The sequence below is a fragment of the Mustela nigripes genome, chromosome 14 (assembly GCF_022355385.1).
Source record: "Mustela nigripes isolate SB6536 chromosome 14, MUSNIG.SB6536, whole genome shotgun sequence".
NCBI lineage: Eukaryota > Metazoa > Chordata > Mammalia > Carnivora > Mustelidae > Mustela > Mustela nigripes.
Window position 1 is genome coordinate 26,202,234 of NC_081570.1, and position 14,890 is coordinate 26,217,123.

General features: G+C 50.7%; 1 protein-coding gene across 4 annotated transcripts; it reads right to left on the minus strand.

Moving 5' to 3' along the window:
* Nucleotides 1-6,347: 6,347 nt before the first annotated feature.
* SMIM12 (small integral membrane protein 12) lies at nucleotides 6,348-9,942 on the minus strand. 4 transcript variants are annotated; one of them, XM_059377202.1, is made up of 2 exons: nucleotides 9,827-9,942; nucleotides 6,348-6,762 (listed from the first exon to the last, which is right to left on the minus strand). In XM_059377202.1, exon 2 carries the CDS (start codon nucleotides 6,755-6,757, stop codon nucleotides 6,479-6,481), a length of 279 nt encoding a protein of 92 aa, XP_059233185.1. In that variant the 5' UTR covers nucleotides 6,758-6,762; nucleotides 9,827-9,942; the 3' UTR covers nucleotides 6,348-6,478. The 4 variants fall into 4 exon arrangements, with proteins under 4 accessions (XP_059233185.1, XP_059233187.1, XP_059233186.1 ...); XM_059377204.1 differs by lacking the exon at nucleotides 9,827-9,942 and adding an exon at nucleotides 9,609-9,773; XM_059377203.1 differs by lacking the exon at nucleotides 9,827-9,942 and adding an exon at nucleotides 9,576-9,773.
* Between the last annotated feature and the right edge of the window lie 4,948 nt (nucleotides 9,943-14,890).

Below are 14,890 nucleotides of genomic sequence, written 5' to 3' on the forward strand. Positions count from 1 at the left end.
TGTGGGAAAGACTGTGACCTCCTACCCTCTCGCACGTGGGGAAAACAATCTGGAGAGCATCAAAGAGGCAGCACTACCCCTAAAGGTTTATCTCTGGGCTGTGTATGTACGGGGAGGGGTAGGCGAGGCAGGCGGCAGCCTCCATCCCAGCTAAGTCCCTGGAGCCGCCCGCAAAGGGAGGGCCTGAGCTGCACCCGAGCTGTGCCCTCTGGCCAACAGGCACTCAAAGGGTGCTTTCCTCAAGTCAAAGGTCTGCAGGCCACCTGACCTCAGTCTGGTGTGATGACAGTACGTAAACTGGGAAGGGGAGGGGGCACAGGGTGGCTACAAGCCCAGCTCTGCCAAGAATTCCTGGTGTTATCTGGGGTGAGCCATTTCCCGCTTGGAGCCTCCAATGCCCTTTGTTAGCATGAGGAGAACCACTGCTCTTCTCCCTTCGGACTGAAGTCCTTGGGTATGAGGGACAAGTGAAAACGGCCTCCTGTGAACACAGGAAGGTTTGCATCAGCTGTGAGGTGAAACGAGGAAGCTAGAGGGCGCCTCGCCCATCAGCCCACCCCCACCCCACCCCAGGCCTAAGGGATAAAGGCAGATGAAGCGGGGACACTCCAGAAGCAGGGGCTCCCTCAGGCTCCCAGGCATTCCCAGGCCTCCCCAGGATTTCCGTGTCCCCCCAGACTGGCCCACAGCTCTGCGAAGGCTGAGGGAGCTCCCCACCTGGGAAGGGCATTAAGTGACTCCCTGGGCTCCGACCCAGGGCCCTGCTGGCGCCTTGGAGCGTCCCATGCACCCTGCTGAGCCGCCGCAGAGCTTTGATCACTACTACACGAAGGGTTTCCTGAATGCTTTCCTGAGGACATTGTTCCCCACTACAGAGTCATCAGGGTCAAATTCATCATGGGCTCTACCAGGCCAGGTCCCACCCAGTGGGGAAAGCCTGCCCTCTGCCCAAGCCCCTCTTCCCCTGGGAAATTTAAACCGGAGGTCTCTTTGGGTTTAGCTTATTACCAGTCGCGGGGCAGGCAAAGAAGAAGCAGAACACTGCTGCCATGAGCTCAAGGCTGTGGGCAGCCCTGCTCCCTGTCTTCCAGAGGGGCTCTTCTCCACGCCCAGCCCAGTACCTGCTCCAACCCCAAATCAAACTCGAGGACCTCTGCATTCACTCCACATTGATTTGAAAGGACTCTGTGCCAGGCCCTCTGCAAAGGGCAGAGAGGTGACTAAGACGAGGCCCCTGCCCTGGAGGAACTCACAGTCTTGGGCGGGGGCAGGGGGGACAGACACACACCTGTTACAGTGCCTTGTCATAAATGCCACAGTAGCATGACCCCAGGGCTGGAGAAGCAGGAAGGGAGGTGCAGCCCCTGCTTCGGAAAGCGGGTACGGACCTACACCTGACAAATCTTAGCACGTAACAGTAGTTCGCCAAAGAGCCAAGGAGGCACAACGCATGGTGCACATGGAAGCACCCAGGTTTAAACAAGCACAATGCATTCAGGAAGAGGTAAAGGCTGGCTTCTGTCCCGGGGATGGCGGGAGGGAGGCTGGGGCAAGAGGCTCAAAGGAGCCATGGAGGTCTTCAAGTAGTGACCTCATCAAAGATGTACTGGAGAAAGAAGATGCCAGGAGGAACAGGAAGTTTCCAGGGAGAGACTGACCATTGAGGCAAGATAATGCGGCCCTGATGCAGGGACAGGAGAGATGGGCCAGGGAGAGGAGGGTGGCCGCAGGCTGTGGAGGGAACCCCCAAGGGGACAGGGGAATCACAGATAGCCTGAGAAACAGGACAGGGGGGATAGGCTCCACACCAAACACCATGCTGGGTGTTTTCCAAACATCCCCTCGATCGTCCCAGCTCCGTGAGGGAGACGGAACTAACCCCACTCCAAAGAAGACACTCGGAGAAGCAAAGGGACTTCTCCCAGTCACACACTAGATTACGGAGCTATCTGCAGACCCATCGTACAATATGGGACGGCCATTCAAATACTCTTCTTTTTTCTCAAAAGCTGATATACCAAAGACTGCTTTTTAGCAGATACTTGGAGAGACTGTGGACAGAAAAGGAAATAAAGAGCATTTATTTTGATTTCATTACCCAGCCTGGCTACCACCCTGGTGCGCAGTGAGGCTTCACTGGGCTAGAGCCTAGCACTTGCACATTTCCCAAACACTCTCGGATCTAGTTTCCCCCTCTTTTTACACCATCAGCAGGGAACACACTCACATCCCCAGTTTACAGGCAGAGAAGCCAAGGCCAGAAGTGAAAGGTCATGTCCCAGGTCACCCAGTTTCCTTGCCCTCAAATCCATGGCTCTTTCCTCTACCTGTGCTCCTGATCCATGACTCCTGGGCATTCTGCTCCCCACTTTCCATCTCTGACCCCGCAGACAGCACCAGTGGGCTGCCTACTAAGCAACACAGGTCTGGCCAGCTGGGTTCTTATGCAACATGGTCCTTTCTGTAAAGCTTTCCTAAGCCCCCTCCACTGCCAGGCCCATGAGGGTCCCCATCATCAGTCTCCCAGCCAAGGCTGCTCCTACCTCCAGATCCCCACTTCACCGGGATCACAAGGATACACGCCACTACTGCAGGAAGTGGAGGCTTTTCCTACAGTCAAATGAAAGCAGCTAACATCGACACCTACTGGTTGCCATGGACTCTGCTAAAAACCTCACATAAGTTACCTTAGACTTGCTACGACCCAGCAGAAAATAGGTATTCATATGCCCATTTGACAGATGAGAACAGTGAGGCTCAGAAAGGCCAAGTAACTAGCCCAGGGTCAGCTAGTCCTTGAGGCAGCGTTCATAACTCTGGTCTGTCCGACTGCAGAGCACACTCTATTCTCCTCTGCCGCACAGCCTGGCTTGCCACTCTGCCAGTGCACAGGCAGCCACACCAACATTGCAAAGGAAAAGGGAGGCAAGACAGGAGCTGTTCCATCTCTGCTGCCCAGCTCCCAGGCAGCTCCAGGGAGGCCCATGCCAGAGCGTTTCACCCGGCCACCAGCCCCAGCAGCCTGGAACCCTGGGAGGCCGACAAGGGTCAAAGGGCTCCCTGGCAGGCTTATCCTGGCGGCTGCCCAGCTGACTTGTGCTAACACAGCAACAGGCACAGGAAAGGCTCTAGAGAGTGGAAAAGCACCAGACACTGGGCGGCTGAGGGGGAGAGAAGTGAATCCTACCCAGCTCAGACAGGATAACCCCCCTCTAAAGCCGCCACCATCACTGGACCAGGAAAACACCCAAGGTGGGGGGGGGGGGGCACCAAGCAAAAAGCACCCAGCGCCTCTACTCACTAATGTGTTTCAGTGAATTGTGACTGTTGAGCCAGCCCAACAATGGGACACATGCCTCCAAGGTGAATCAGCAAGCATGGAAGAAAACCAGTACCCTGGGGCATCCCAGCAAGCTCAGCCTGCCTTTGCCCACATCCTCAGAAACCCTGCTACCCTGCCTCTCCCAAGCAGAGGCAAGAAATCACGCACCATGTCCACGCCCCCCCAGCGGCAGCAGGTCCCAGGCGGCCGTGGGAAAGAGAGACCCAGCTGCGGATATTAATAGACTTGCCAGAGGAAGAGATTCAGTGAGGGCAAGCCCTAGGAAATGAAATTACTTAAAAGGGGGCATAAAGTGAGAGGGCTGGAAGGGAACAACTTGGGTTTCCAAAGATGGGGCTCCCATGGCCAGGCCCTGGGAGGAGGCACAGGAGCCATGACAGGCTTCCTCTGAAATATCTGCAAGTCCAGAAAAGCCTCAGGCCGTGGGAAAACTCTGCTGCTGCCATTTCTGTAGGTTTTCTGTCCCCCAGTGTTCCGCTTAAATAGATATTAAACAACACACGTGCATGACACCCAGAAGTGTTTCACGAGAAACCACTCCTGGGCCCTAATATTTGCCACCAAGTTGTTAGATTATTGGGGAGGGGGGGGAAATTGGATACCTCTCAGACTTCACTGGAAGGACAGGCGGTTTGGGAGGTCATAAAATCAGTAGCCCTTGGGTCAAATTAATGCCATGGGTATGTGAGCATGCTTAGCATTTAAAAAGAAACAAAATAAAATGCCAACACTTACAAATCAAATTTTTTTTTTAAAATGCACAAAAATCTAAATTTCCAGCATCTTTTAGGAAAAAAACTGAAAATTTTAGCATCATTGGGCAAACAGCATACATTGGAAAAGGCCATATGGCCACCACCCTCTTTAGGCAGGCCTGTCCATCTAGTTCCCAGCCTGGCCTGCTCACTGAAGTCACCCGACTGACCCCTGTGGGCAGGTCGTTGTTACTCCTCCTGAAGCCCAGGGAAGCGATGCCAGGCTTCTTCACTCTCAGAAAGGCCACAGGGGGGCAGCACTGGGCTGTCACTGAAGCCCGCCCACCAGCCAGTGACTAACCAAGCTGAGGTTGGCACATCCTTTCAGAACCAGAAATCTCACCCTTACCTCAGCGGGCGACGCTCGCCCCTCCAACCCCCATCAGATTTATTCCCTAAAAGCAACAGCAGCTCCTTTCAGCCTGCCCACTAGCCGCAGGGACGGAGGAGGAGCCACTAGCGACTTACTCTCTCCTCCTCCGGCTACCACCTTCCACATCTTCCCAGCGACTCCCACTCCACAGCTAGCATCTCTACTCTTTCAGGCTTCCCACCTTCGCCTGCCTGTTAACACCATCAGGCCTCAGATCCTGAGATAAGAGAAGCAGGACAGACACCCTCCCCCGTTTTTAAAGACTGTGCATGCTTCATCATGCGCTCCTTCCTTCCTGCTCCTCACTTGGGTTACAGGTCAGTGGACTTCACAAGACAAAAGGTCCTCCTGCCTCTTCCTGCCCTCTGCTCTCACTGCCCTTCCAACAGCTCCAGTAACATCTTAAGCGGCAACATTTAGTATAAACCCCTGCAGCCATGCAGGAAAGACATTTAGTACCTTGAAATGGCTCATCCCACTTCATCCAAAATGCCATTTACTGGTCCTGCTATTTACTGCAAACGCAGGAGAAGCCTTACAAAAGACAGTCATGGTGATGCTTACTTACACTAGTGAACAATCAAAAACAACCCAAGTGTCCAGCAACTGGGAAATTATTAAAAACAAACTATGCTTTATTCCCACTTCATGGGCAATCATGCAGCCATTAAAAACAACTACGATTATGGAGACCATGTGATAAGACAGAAAAATGATTACAATATAAAACACTATGTAAAAAATATATAAAATTAAAGGGACAGTAACAGTAAGAATCTTAAAATAACAGGGCATCCGGGTGGCTCAATTAGTTTAGCGTCTCCCTTCAGCTCAGGTCGTGGACCCAGGGTCTGGGATGGAGCCCCAAGTCAAGTTCCCTGCTTCTCTCTTCCTCTACCCCTCCCCTGTTTGTGCACTCTCTCATTTGCACTCTCTCTCTCAAGTAAATAAAAATCTTTTTTTAAAAAATTAAAAAACTATGCCAAGAATTAGTGAAAGGTAACAAAATGCTACCTTTTTAGGTACTGGAGCCCTGGAGTAGGGGCAACCATTTTTTCAATCTCTACCAAATGTTCTTTCATGTATATGTATTACTTTTACAGGAGAAAATGTATGTCTGTGTATAGTTGAAAACTTTGATAGCAACTGTTAAGCTCCCTGATCTACACTGAATTCACATTTTTGAAGGTCCTATAAACCTCATCTCATCATGACAGAAAGGTTCCTGGAAACCTGCACCTCCAGGACTCAGTGCCTGGGCCCCAAAGCCCTTGGTTAAAGGTCAATGTTATCCAACCCTGAGATGCCTGCACTTGCGTAACTCCTAAGGAGACTCCAACACCATCTGGAAGATCGGATTAGATCAATATGGTTGTCAGGTGCAACTTTAATGAAGTTCTGTACCATACAGTGATGGGGGGGTGTCTGTTTTCAAGCAAATTCACCTGTCCCAAGGCAAACAGCCGGGGCTTCCAAGGACAGTAAAAGGCTTTTCTCCCCAGGGAGTCTCATTCCTGAGCTGACAGGACAGGATTTCAGGAAGAATGAGTACAAGAAGAGGGCAAACTAGTGAAGGGAGTCAGGCAGCTTTTTGAATTCTTCCCAGTGTACACTGGACCTAGGCATGTAGGCATCCCTCTTAAGGCAGCATGCCAACCCCACTTGAAGCCAAAGTACCTCCCCAAAGAAACAGCCAGCCATCATTCATTTCATGACACTCCTCCCCGAAGTGCGCCCAGAAGCGCAGAAGCCTGAGCAGTTTCGGCCACATACAACACATGCAGCCTTCAGGCCAGAACCCTCAAGGGCCCTCCTCTCCCCGGCCCCTCAGCTGTTCACGTGTCCGCCTGGCAACAGAAGAGCGGCCAGTGTATGCGGGGCTGGGTGGTATGGGAGGGGCAAGAATGAGCAACACAGCAAATCCCATGTGGGTTCTGGAGCAGGGTAGACATGGTGGCAGGGCCAGTCATGGCCCACACAAGGACCCAAAGGGCTCTGTGTCCTTCGTTAATTCTTCTCCGGGCGGTTTCTGTTCAGGACAGCTTTAGGGGCAAATTCCAGCTTGTCCTTAAGGCTCACCACCTGGGTATGGTCCTTGCCTAGCAGTTCATCCAGCTTGCGGTCCTCCCGGCGCTCAGAGATGCTCTTCTCCTCCTCCACAGGCTGGGGATCCTTTCCCCGGATGAACCATTCCAAGTGGTAACCCACAGCCCCGACCACAAAGGCCACAGGAAATGTGACATAGGGAGCATAGGTACGCACCACGGTCCAAAGCACAGGCCACATGACATCTGCAGAAGAGCACAAGGCAGCATTAGGGAGAAACCAGCATCCCCCTTCCCACCGAATACAGACAACCCACCAGGGCTCTCCTTTCGCTAGGCAGCCTGGCACAACTGACTGAGCATCTACCACACAGTCATGCAAGAGGGTACCTTGCTTGGGCAACAGTTAGGGCCCCAAAACAATCTAGAAAATTCTGAAAGACATGATTGTTGAGGAAGAGGGCAAGAATCTCTATTTTATGTACTATACTCTTTGACCATTATGCAACCGTGTTTGACAGTGTTCCCCACAAGAGAACCTCTGAGCTTACCTAACAAAGATTCAAGCCCCAGGCCCTCCCTCCACACTTTACCCGACATTTCAGGAATGGAAAAGAGCCTTCCTCTGCTCTAAGCAATTTCTCCATGAACAGAGCCAGCCACACTTTTCCCACTGTGTATAGTCCCACTGTGACTCTCCTGGCTCCCAGATAATGAGAAGTAGTTCCTTTACCTCACACAAAGAATGGCCAAAACCCTAATCCATTACATAGCCATTCTGGATTTTAGATAATTATTTTTTCCTATTCTGAACTTGATCTTTCTAAAAATGAGACATACCTACACTTTGCAAAACTGCTGTCCAAACCCCTTTCAAAATACATTCCCTCCAACCAAACCCATACCCTCATATTTGCATAATAACCTCCTAAATATATCACCAATACATTATACATACTCTGAACACGATAGGCCTTGAATTATTCTGTTTTAAAACACACACACACACATACACACACACACACACACACACACACATTGTAAAAGCCATGGCAGGGTGCAGGGGAGAGTGGAATGGCTCTGGAGCGCCCTGAAATGAAGACATTACCAAAAAAATACACAAACTGGTTCACTCTAATGGCCATTTAGTCTCAAGACTATTACCATTAACAGTTATCAAAGATTATTCACGGGCCACCTGGGTGGCTCAGTTGGTTAAGCCTCTGACTCTTGATTTAAGCTCAGGTCATGATTTCAAGGTTGTCAGATAGAGTCCCGAGCCCAGCTCCATGCTCAGAGTAGACTCTGCTTGTTCCTCTCCTTCTATTCCTCCCCCTACTTGCTCTCTCTTGCTCACTAATAAGGTCTCTTAAAAAAAAAAAAAAAAAAAAAAAAAAAAGATTACTCACATTATCATAATAATGATAGCTACCATTTACTGAGGACCTATGTGCCAGTCCTTGGGCTAAGCACTTTAAATACAGTATCTCCTTTTACCCTCATGTCCACTCTATGAGGTAGATGGTATTATCAGAAGGTTAAGTAACTTGCCCCAAAGTTTCAAACAAAAGATCACTCACTCCATTTGCACCTACGTAGGTGTTTCTCCAACTTGGCTATCTCTAAAGTGTACAACTGAAATCTCACCAAGAACAGAATGATGCTCTTTCTTTGGTTCCAATTCTCTTCGAAGAAATCCCAGCATTCTGTGGACCCAAGACTGTCACGGACCATTATCAGGGAAAAGCTTGTAGCAGCTCCAATGTTCCCCCCTGGGTCCTTTGTCTCAGCACCAGGCCTATGCTGGACAAGTCACCCGCTGTTCATTATCTGATCTTAACAACATCTCTATGAGGTAGGAATTATTAGCCCAGGTTTGCGTCTAAGGCCACAAAGGCTCAGGGACATTATGAGAACTTGTCCAAGATCACTAGAAGTGAGAGAACCACTGCTTCTGAATCCAAGTCTCTCCAAACTTCAACGCTTGTGCTCTTTCTAGTGGCAAGAACACACTGCAGATAGGTGTACTGTTTCTGTCCAAATATTGGACTTGGGGAGTGCTTCCTGCAATTTTTCTCCATCAACTTGGCATGTCACTACATGGAAGAGTCTCCCTTTTGGCAAACTCTAAGATTACTCAGAGATATGTGAGATTATAGGACTCAGACGATATTAAAAGAAACACCCCTGAAGAACCTCAAACCTAATACTTCATTTTCTTTTCTACCTTTTATGCAAGCTATGCATAAGTAAATATGTACCCTAAACAGCAATCCTACATTCAGATCCCCAATTTGTTGTAAAACAAACCAAACATGAGTCCATAATTCACAGCATCTCCCACATGCAGCAAAGGGCTCTCTCTGATGTCCTGCCCACATTCTAATCATTCCCAAATAAGTCAATGCTTTCATTTATTCAACAGTCAGAACCACTTTCTCCTTGTGAGACCTTACGCTGGAGGCCTACCCCACCTGTCTGCATTTCTCAAAACACTGAAGCTCCAAAAGGGCAACGACCATGTCTCTACGGCCCTCACTGTGACCTATCCATGCCCCACCTTCCTGCCCTGTCTGCCATAAAGTGCTCCCAGAAAAGTTTGCTAAGTGAATGAATGACAGCTCTAACAACGCACCAGTGTAAAACCTCAGCAGACGCCCAACCCCTCGCCCTCACAGGGCGGCAGGAATACAGCAGGCTACTTTGCTGATGCAAGAAGTTAAACACTCCCTAACAAGTCATCCCCAGGGTATCAAAATGAAGGCGGCAAAAGCGTCCCGCAAATACTCGAACGTCTTTCCAACCCGGCACAGAGGAAGCCTGAGTGTCCGGTAAAGGTCAAGTGGGTTGCTAGGAGACCTGCCCTTGTGCGGGCGCCCCTGAGCCCAATGAGACCCGAAGCCGCAGTCCGAGGGACAGAGGAGACCCGACAGGGTGGAAGGACTGGCCCTGACCGTCACTCGAGCCCGGCCCAGGGATGCGAGCGCAACTGAGGTCCGCGTCCCAAGTATCTGGCCTTCTCCCTCCTCTGGGTTCCCGGCCCCCTGCCCGTATCTCACCACCCTCGTGGCCTCGGCAGCCTCCGTTCTCACCCCCGTGCCTGACCCCGAGAAGCGCTGGCCGCCGGGGGTCTGCTGGGCTCCCAGACTCGGCCCCCCGAGCCCTGGGAAGATGTGAGGCCCAGCCAGGGCCGGAGCCGACACCCTTCCTAACTCAGAGGTCACTCACTGCCAGGAGCCGTCACCTGACAACGGGCGGCCCCGGCGGCCGCTCGGGGAGAGGGAACTGCCCGCTGGGACCTCGCGCTCACCTGCGCCGCAGCCCGCACTCCACGGTCCTGCCCCCGCCCTCCGCCCGCCTTCTCGCTAGCTCGTTCGAGGGGAGCACCGACGTCGCCCCTCCCAGCGGCCCGCGGGGCTTGGCCCCGGGACCCCGCCCACCGGCGCCAGCTCTCTCCGAGCGCTCTGATAGGCTGAGCTCCAGTCAAAGGGCCGGAGGGAGCTGAGCGTACGCCCCGGGCTCCGCTGCGTGGAGATGGGGACTGCGCCCCCTCGTGGCTTGGAGGGTTTCCCAATGACGTCAGCACGTGCTTTCCGCGTGGAGAAAAGTGGAACGTCATCCATTCATTTATTAAACTGATGTTTATTGGTCGTCTCTAAGTCCTAGGTCTAGACACACAAAAATAAAAGACACGTTCGTGGATTCCAAGAAGATCTCCTTAGCAGGATATAGTCTAGACTCTAAGAACTCTTCGATGTAGGCCAGTTTTCTAGCCACGTGACCTTGGGAACACTATTAATCGGCCAGAGCCTCCTTTCCCTCTTATGCATGAAGGTAATAACACCTATTTCACAGGATGTTGTGAGGGTTTGATGAGATAATGCATGTTAAGTGCTGCGCCAGGTACATAGCCACAGGAAATAAAATGGTTCTGTTGTCAGTATACAAAGAACTGAAATACAGTGAAACCTAAGTCTTGCCTTACCCCTCAGATACAAGTATTCACTCCTCCTGTGTCCCCCCTATGCCCTGTACAGACATCTATTTCCACAGGTACAGTTGACCTCTGAACAACAGGAGCTTAAAACTGTGTGGCTCCATTTACACGTAGGTTGTTTTTAGTTTGGTTTTTTTTTTTTTTCAATAAATGCAGAATAGTACTAGAAATACATTCTTTGTTATGATTTTCTTAATAATATTTTCTTTTCTCCAGTTTATTATATTGTAGGAATACAGTACATGATACATATAACATACAAAATACATGTTAATCAACTGTTTATTTTATCAGGAAGGAATCTGGTCAACAGTAGGCTATTAGTAGTTAAGTCTGGGGGGTGTCAAAGTTATACATGGATTTTCCACTGTTGGGGGGGTGGGTGCCCTTAGCGCTGTCATTGTTCAGGGGTCAACTGTATAGAGAAATAACACCTCCACTAGCCCTGCCTTCTCACCTCTCTTCCACAAGTCTCAGCCAAGCATATTTCTTTATCTTTAGTAACACAGGCTAAACCCCTCATAGTCCCCCATGCAGACTGTTTCACACCTCTGTGCCTTCATTTATGATGCGTTTTCATCTACCTGGAGTGACTTTCTTTACCAAAATAGCTCTGGCTCATTTTTCAAGCTTAAGGGATACCTCCAGAGGAAGCCTCCTAGATTCCATCATACGTTAGATGCCCTTCTTCTATGATCTCAAAGAGGCCATTGCTAAGCTCTGGCAGCGGAGATAGAAAGGAACAGCACAGAGAAATATGTAAGAAACTATTACTAGCAGAACTTGTTCCCTAAATGAATGTGTAGAAAAGAGAAGGGAACACAATTGCCCAGAACAATTAGCATTCAGCCAGCCAATGGACACGTGCTAGACACTGAGGATGCAAAAATGAACCACCCTTGCCTTCAGGAGTTCTCGGACCAACTGCTGGAGAAGCAGAGGGCTCTACAAACTGCCAAGGGATTGTGAGAAATGTGACCACAGAAGCATGCATAGGTCTCGCAGAGGAGACACCCAGGAAGAATCAGGGAGGGCTCACCAGAGGAACCTGCCCTTGAGCTGAGTCTCAAGTGAGAGCTAACAGTTCGGTCAGGCAGAATGGAGTGGGGCTTGAGAGCACAGACCTAGGAATCAAAAGTGGGTTCAAATCCTACCCCTGCTGCCTGCTAATCTCAGAAAGGCGGTTTACACTCTTCGTTTCAACAAATGCAATGAGAGTACCTGTCCCCAAGGATGGTTCTGAGTCCTAGCGACCTAATGTGTATACAAAGCTTGGCATGATACTTGGCGCCTCCTGAGTGTTCAACAAATGGTCACTGGTATGTTTAGTATTCCCCAAATTGATTCATCCTTCTGTAATGTCCCATGTTCACTTATGGTTTTACTTATTCACTAAGCCAAAACCCTAACTAACATTTTCAAAATCTCATCTTTGCACTATTTCCCAAACTCAGTTCAGAGCACCTGTCTCTCCTGGATGTCTCTCAAGTTCTTCATCACTCATCTCTTACATGAACGACCTTAGCAACTCCCTCAATGGTCTCCTTCCACCTTCCACCTTCCGTGGCTCCCTCCAGTCCATTTCCATTCTTAGCCAAAGGGGTCTTTCCAAAACTTCCATAAAACCATGAAATTTCCAAGGAGCCTGGGTGGTTCGGTTGGTTAAGCATTGACCTTCAGCTCAGGTCATAATCCCAGGGTCCTGGGATTGAGCCCTGTGTTGGCCTCCCTGCTCCGTGGGGAGCCTGCTCCTTCCTCTTCTACTCCCCTTGCTTGTGCATGCTTGCGCGCTCTCTCTCTCTCTCTTTCTCTCAAATAAGTAAATAAAATCTTTTTTAAGAAAATTAAATCTCCGGGGTGCCTGGGTGGCTCAGTGGGTTAAAGCCTCTGCCTTCAAGCTCAGGTCATGATCCCAAGGTCCTGGGATCGAGCCCCGAGTCGGGCTCTTTGCTCAGCGAGAAGCCTGCTTCCCCATCTCTCTCTCTGCCTATTTGTGATCTCTGTCTTTCAAATAAATAAAATCTTTAAAAAAAAAAAATGAAATCTCCAGTTTAAACCGCCTCTCTTCCCATGGGTCCCCTCTGGCCACGTCTCCTCTATACCCTCTCCACCGGATCCAAGCCTGTCACCTCCCTCCAGTCTCTGCTCCTCCCACGACCCTACACACACAGACCCTACCGTGCACTTGCCCAAGCTGATCCCTTTGCCTGAAATGAATGTCCTCCCTCTCTTCCTCGGCTGCAAAACTCTAACTCAACCTGCAAGACCCAGTTCAAAAGGCCCTCTTGCAGGAAGATTTCCCAGACTCAACCAGCTGCTAGAGGTTTCCTCCTCTGGTCTCCTCAGCATCTCTGGGAGAAGCTCCCTCTGTACATGCCATTCTGTTTATGCGCCTGGCTTTGGCCAGCTGGGACCAATCGAAAGCACAGGGACTGGACCTAATCCTTCACTTGTCCTAATCCTTCACTTGCTGGGCTCCCCAGGGGAGACTCCCACATGGGGAGATTAAGATGCCATGTCTATAGCAAGATGTTAACTATACTTGTTCAGGGTTGCGTTGCTCCTCTGTCCCCATCCCATTTATACTTCATCGTCCTGGGAAACCGAGCCCAAATTCTGCAAAAAGACATAGACCCATAAAGAGCTGTAGAGTGTAGAAGGTTAAACACAGAGTCAGCCACTTCTCGGCTTTGTGATTTGGGGTAAGTTGTTTAAACTCTCGAAGCCTTTAAACTCTCACCTGTAAATGATGGTAACAACAATATCGGCTTCAAGGATTACTCTGAGTACCACCTGGTGCAAACCTTGCCCACGTCCCAGTTTTCAAGATGGGAAAACTCAGTCTCAGAGAGATGACGTGACCCAGCTAAAGGCTCCCTTGGCAAGTCCAGGGGAAATAGACAAATGGGCATTTCCAGTGGAAACTCTGGGACGGTCATCCAACAAAACCACCTTGCACACCTGTTAAAAACTCACTTGGGGGCAGAGAGTCTATTACCAGTGTTAGACAGGGCCCAGGAATCTGTGTGAGAGCAGCTCCAAGCTGACTCACTTGCAGGAATTTGGATCATATGGGGTTCACTCCACCTTCTGGCGATCTCATATAAGTGTGTGTGTAAGATTTCTTGCTTTTCAGGTGGCCTCCCACACTGGCCCATAAAAACCTATTCAAAACCCTTCCCTGCATGGCTCCCCATGGCTCTGAGGACCCAGGCCCACCTGTCTCAAGTTGACCCAAAAGCCCAGCATGGTCACGCCTCTGCACTCCCGATGCTCTTTCTTCTCCTGGCCTTTGCACAACTGTTGTCTGATCTTGGAGCATTCTTCCCAGAGCTGGCCCTCCTCCAGTAGCTCTTTCCAGCACTCACCCTTATTCTGTAACTGCTTGTTTACTTGTCTGTTAGCACCATAAGTGTAGAAACTACACTTGTTCAGGGCCATCTCCCAGGTGTTAGCCAGTGCCAACAGTGGTCCTTGATAAACGCCTGCTGAATAAATGAATGAGAATGGCCTAGTCCAGTGTGGCCCAGAAGGGCAGTCAAAGCCTTGGGTGGCTCTTCTTCCTGCCTCAGGGTGACACATCAACCCCAAGCACTGGATGGGGCTGCCAGACCAGGTGGGGGCTGCCATCAAACCCTTCTGGGCTTGGAAAGCTGTAGAACTAAAAGCTCCCGGTTGGGCGTGAGACAGACCTGGTCCACCACTCCTAGCCCTCCCTGTGACATTGGACAGGTCACAGAACCCCTCCTGAGCAGCTTTCTCACCTGTCCTAAGGATGAGCTACATTCATGTAAAGCCCTCCCCCCTCCACCCCACCACCTGGCCCAGAGCAAACATCCCAAAAACATTAGCCTGCACTACTAGCTCAGGGTTGTTACTTAACTTCCCAGGAAAGCTCCTTCTCCCCTGGGAACCCCCACCAAAGTGCCCACCCAGAGGAGTTATCAAAAAAGGTGATAACACTAAATGGAACAGCGTTTCTGCTGCTGATCAGGTGGGGTGGAGCAGAGGCAACACCACACGCTTAGGCGAAGGGAAACCAGCATCCATCAGCATCTAAGAATAACAGCACTCCCTGTTTATGGAGCACAGGCAGGTTGGCCAGGGCTCTGGGCTGCCTGTTGCAGGAGGAGGAAGCCTGGGAGCAGTGGGGAGCAGAAAGAGAAATGGATTGAACTAGGAGTGGTAGAGAGAAAACCCTTCCCTCCTCGGCCCTTGGGTCCCTCCAGGAGGGCTCAGGTCCTTCTGCAGCCTCCAGGGGGCCGAATCCCCTTTGCCCAGCTGGCCCAGGCTACCAAGCCTTCCCCAAACAGAGAGAGTGGCTCCGGGCCTGCCTTCCCTCCATTCCCCCGCCCCCTGCCTCCCCACCCCCCCCCA